General features: G+C 33.9%; 2 protein-coding genes across 2 annotated transcripts; both read right to left on the minus strand.

Moving 5' to 3' along the window:
- Positions 1-569: 569 nt before the first annotated feature.
- On the minus strand, positions 570-1,213 carry LOC145106032 (uncharacterized). The gene is made up of 2 exons (XM_079043079.1): positions 1,105-1,213; positions 570-1,036 (listed from the first exon to the last, which is right to left on the minus strand). Exons 1-2 carry the CDS (start codon positions 1,211-1,213, stop codon positions 570-572), a joined length of 576 nt encoding a protein of 191 aa, XP_078899205.1.
- A 1,109-nt stretch (positions 1,214-2,322) lies between these two features.
- Positions 2,323-2,982, minus strand: LOC145106033 (L10-interacting MYB domain-containing protein-like). The gene is made up of 2 exons (XM_079043080.1): positions 2,686-2,982; positions 2,323-2,610 (listed from the first exon to the last, which is right to left on the minus strand). Exons 1-2 carry the CDS (start codon positions 2,980-2,982, stop codon positions 2,323-2,325), a joined length of 585 nt encoding a protein of 194 aa, XP_078899206.1.
- Positions 2,983-5,093: the final 2,111 nt, after the last annotated feature.

Raw genomic sequence — 5,093 nt, forward strand, 5'->3', positions numbered from 1 at the left:
GCCTCCCAACCATGAATACTGAGTCCTGGGCCCCTTAGCCTGGGCCACTGCTGTCTGAACCTACTCTGTCTTTCTCTTCCCGAGGTGCCCTAGATCAATCTCCCGATCATGGGCTCCAAAATCACATCGTTCAGGGTCTTGCACTCTGACATGCTCACAAACTCCCTTGCCAACGGCTGCACTGTGACAGCTGGCGCAACCTCCGCCCTAAACCGGGTCACAAACTCCTCCCAAGACATAGTCTCTAACTTAGACCCCGTTTGATAGTTGCTGACTGAGAAAGTGCTGATTGAAAAAGGTCTGTCTGGGTAAGAAATCCTGACTGAGTAAGAAATCCTGTTGTTTGATTTTACATCTGACCGAATGTGCTGAGTGATGAAAAATGACCATTTTACCCTGCTGTTATATATAGTGATGGATTAAGTTGCTGAATAATTATAAAAACATACATATTGTCATACAAAATGTAAATTACACACAAATAAAAAATGTCATACAAAATGTAAATTAAGCAAAAATCATTTAATATCCAAATAAAAACATAATGAAATTTAAAATAACATAATAATTTAATGTAAAGTAGGTGAAAGTAGTTGATTTGCAATCTGATCACGCAAAACACGCATATATTCAACGGCTTCTGGACCCCATTCTATGCCTTGTATGTTTTCTCTATCAATTCCCCCACCTTGGACGTCAGGAGTAACCATAGTGTCCTCCTCAAAATTTGTAAACAAGTCATCTTCTATATTGTATTTCCTTATAAAATTATGGACTGCGACACAAGCAATGACTATGTCTCTTTGCACTGTAAAAGGATGAGGAGCCATTTGTTTTAAGATTGGGAATCTCGCCTTCAATACACCATAAGCACGCTCAATAACATTTCTAAGTTGTGCATGAGCATAATTGAACCTTTCTTCTCTAGTTAAAGGTCTGCCTCTTCGAAAATTGGCTAACCAATACCTAGTATTGCGGTATGGAGCCATAAACCCACGAGTGTTTGTATAAATGGCATGACAAAGGTAATATTTATCTGCAAATGAGTGTGACACATATTATATAAAGAAGATAGATAATAAAAATTATAAAAAGATTACAAACCTGGTGGAGGAAATGGAAATCCAGAAGTCGAATTGAATGCAACTTCTTTCAAAACTCTTGAATCATGTGCTATACCCTCCCATCCAGCCCAAACAAAGGTGAATATCATATCAAAATCACAAATTCCTATTACATTTTGAAAACATTCTCCTTTTCCTCTTCCCCTATAACAAGTTTGTTGATCAACGGGTACAACCGCATGTACAAGAGTTCCATCTAATGCACCTATTGCTCCGGAAAAAATATTTTTTAACCGTCTATGTCGTTCCGAGTTATGTCTTGTTGGATTAGGAGTTGTTGGTACTATAATTTCTTTTGCAAGACACATCATTGCAGTTAGGACCTCGTGAAAACATTGATGAATCGTTTGTGTGGAGTGATGAAATCTTCCCTTAACCGCGCGAAAACGTTCATTATGTCCTATAACATGTAAGAACATAACCATCTTCTCTTCAATGCTTACTGTCCTACTAGCTTGCAACCAATTTTTTTGGGTAAAATGGTTGCATAATAATGCAAATGCCTCTTGTGTAAGACGCATCATATCGAAACATTGAGTTGGGTCTCCGTACATCAAATATTGCGTATACGAATACCCGCTTGAATCGTTATCTCTAATTCTATGAATTCTGATTAGTCTGCTCTGGTTTGACCTCAACCAATAAAACACAAGTAAAAAAAAGCTACAACTTCACCATCAGAAACCATACTTCACCTGTTACAAACAATTAGGTAACATGTTAAAGTAAAAAACAAATCATGCACCAAAGTAACATATCATCCAAACTAACAAAAGTCATATAACATAGGATGCGAAAGTCATCAAACATAGGATCCAAAGTAACCAAAAAAACTAGTAACAAAAAACTAGTAAACATCATCCAAAATAACATCCAAAAAAGTCATCAAACATAGGATCCAAAAAACTAGTAACCAAACTTTTCTACCCGCACCCATCAAAGGTAACCATACTTCCTACCCTCACCCATCACCCACGACTCACAACTAGTATGTGAAAGTCGTAAACAAACTTTTCGAACATCAGCACTTTCACCAAATAGCAAAAGAGAAGTCTTGTGTCTTTCATCTTTTCTCCCCATTCCATTTTGTTCAATTTCTCCATACACGCACCAACATCCTTATCTATTTCAATTTTTTCAATTCTTTCATTTTTTTCCACTAATGACCTTGCAAGCTTGACAATCTCCTCTTTAACTTCTAATGCCCTTGCATCTCTTTTTTCCCACCAACTCTTTTGTTTCCACCAACTTCCGTATTTTTTAAACGCCCTGAAGACTCTTCACTTGCACCTACGTGTTGTGTTGAAGTTTCCATTGGAACATCATCATCAAAATCATGGGCACTAAACTCTTCTACAGGACGAGGGAGTGTAGATGATGGCCCCCAACTTTTAAAGCCAGGTGAGGTCGACCCTTCAAATAGTTGGGTGCAAAGATCAGGAAACAGCATGGGTTTAGTTTTCAATGACAACACGTACTTGTTCAACTGTTTACAATTTTTATAAATGTTAGTAATTTTTTTTTAAAATAATCATTATAGTATTTGTTATAAAAATATTACCTTTCCCTCTTCCTTCCATTGTTCATCGGTCAGATTAAATTTATTTTTTGTAGGATCATATGTATTGTCGACTTTGTTTTTCAGTTGCACCCAAGCAACATACTTTGATTTGAAGTAGTCAAAGTGGTTTCTCATTTGCTTCTGATCAACCTCTTTACGATGCTCGTTTATCAAATTTTCGCGTATTGTCTTCCATGAACTTGCCTTAAGCCCAGAACCCTCACGACCATTAGTGGTTAGTTCGTGGATACAAGCATCAAGAAAGGTTTTATCCTCACTCTCATTCCAAACCAACATCCTAAAATATAAATAACAATTTTCTACCGAAATCAACATCATGCTAAATAAAAATAGCACAACTATACAAAAACAAAAGAATTTCATAATAGTTGGATTCCGATTTCATAGCATAAAACAATTTTTTAACATAAACAATTTTCTACCAATAAAATCAATTTCAAATTTCATAGCTTATACACACAAAAAATTTTCTGATTTCATAACAATAGCTTATCTAAATAGAAGATTTCAGATTTCATAGATTATTCACAAAAAAAAATTATGATTTCATAGCTTATTCATAAACAAATTCAAAATTTATAACAATAGCACATCTAAACACAAGATTTCATAAACAAATTCATAAACAAATTTAGATTTCATAAAATTAGAGCAATACACAAAAAAAATTCAGATTTCATAAAATTAGAGCAATACACGGTGATTCTATGGAGGTGTGGTGAATATAACATATGGCCATCTTAACCGTGTGTAAATATAAACTCTGACATATTCTCTTGATTGTTTCTTAATTGTAAGATATGATAAAGTTGTAACAAACATTATTTATTTAGTAAACAATAGCTGAAAATTATATAAGTTATAATCAAGCCATCGGTTCCTTAGTGTTGGCTTATGGATAAATGCCATATGTAAGAACCAAATACTCAACTTTCTGCCTTAGTTCATGTCTACACTTCCATGGAAACACGCTTAATTCATGTCCTTACATGCCTTTTATTCATGTTCTCCTTGAGTTAAAAACATATGATTTGGTAGTGGATCAATGATTTATTGTACGTTAAATGACTTTCCTACCCCTCACAAATTCAAATTTCATAAAGTTAGAGCAATACACAAAAAAATTTCTGATTTTATAACAATAACACATCTACACACAAGATTTCAGATTTTAAAGCTTATAGGTCACGAAAAGAAGTAGAAATTAGAGGGTAGGATTCAAATTTCATAACAATAGCACAAAAACAATTCTGATTTTAGAGCTTATAAACAAAGAACTTCTGATTTTAAAGGTTATGTACAAACGATTTTGATTGTAGAACTTACCTGCTGGAGAAGAAGAAGATCTGATTGAAGGAAGGAGGAGATCTGAAGGGAGATCGCAGCGATTGGGAGGGAGCTGTTCGATGGAGGAGGCGTCTGATTTTGGACGCAGTCTCTTTTAGGTCACGAGAAAAATTTTAGAGGGTAGGATGGTCTTTTGGGCGAGTCAGCAACATCTTCACAGCTGAGCGAGATATCCATTTGGGCCAGACAAGCTGACCGAGACAGCTCGTATCAAACACGAAAGTCTGACCGAGAAAGCTGAAACATCTGACTCGGTTTGGGTCAGATGGGTATCAAACAGCCCCTAAGATTGTCCCTACGACCACACAATAGATGCAATCCACATTATAACCTATATATATATATATATATATATATATATATATATATATATATATATATATATATATATATATATAAGCTTGTATATAGAATCATTCAAAACGACATAGTTTTGATTAAAAATATTTCAAATCACTTATCCTAAAATCTTATTTTTTAATTTATTTGATTTTGAATGATTCTTTCTTTGATAACCCCATCTTCTTCCTGAATCAAAGATCTATGTGATGTAACAAAATTCACTGAAATTATGGAAACTAAAACTTTTATTCAATGTCCGTCAGAAACGTAGTCAAGCATTATGATAGTGTTTTTTTAATTATACTGTTTCATTTGTAATTACATATGTTGTCTAGTGAATTAGCCATACGCTAACTGTTTGAATGGTTGTGTGTGAGTAATAAATAACTTGTGAAGCTATGTGAGTAATCAAATTCTTTTATATTGTAATGAACTCATGTTTTTGTTTATTAAGATTTAATAGCTTTCAAGGTCCGAACCATTAATGGTGTTATGAGGTTTTTTTTTCTTTTTTTTTTTAAATTTTGTTAATGGTGTTAAAAGAGTTATAATTAGATATTTATATGATTGTCGTATATTGGAATAGATGAAATTAATCGAAACTACACCTCGTGGATATCTAAAATTCATAACTTCGCATTGTTTATCGAAAAAAAACTAAAAATATCTAAAATTCATAACATCACATTGTGAATTCT

The sequence above is a fragment of the Lactuca virosa genome, chromosome 4 (assembly GCF_052849685.1).
Source record: "Lactuca virosa cultivar CGN04683 chromosome 4, Lactuca_virosa_CGN04683_v6, whole genome shotgun sequence".
NCBI lineage: Eukaryota > Viridiplantae > Streptophyta > Magnoliopsida > Asterales > Asteraceae > Lactuca > Lactuca virosa.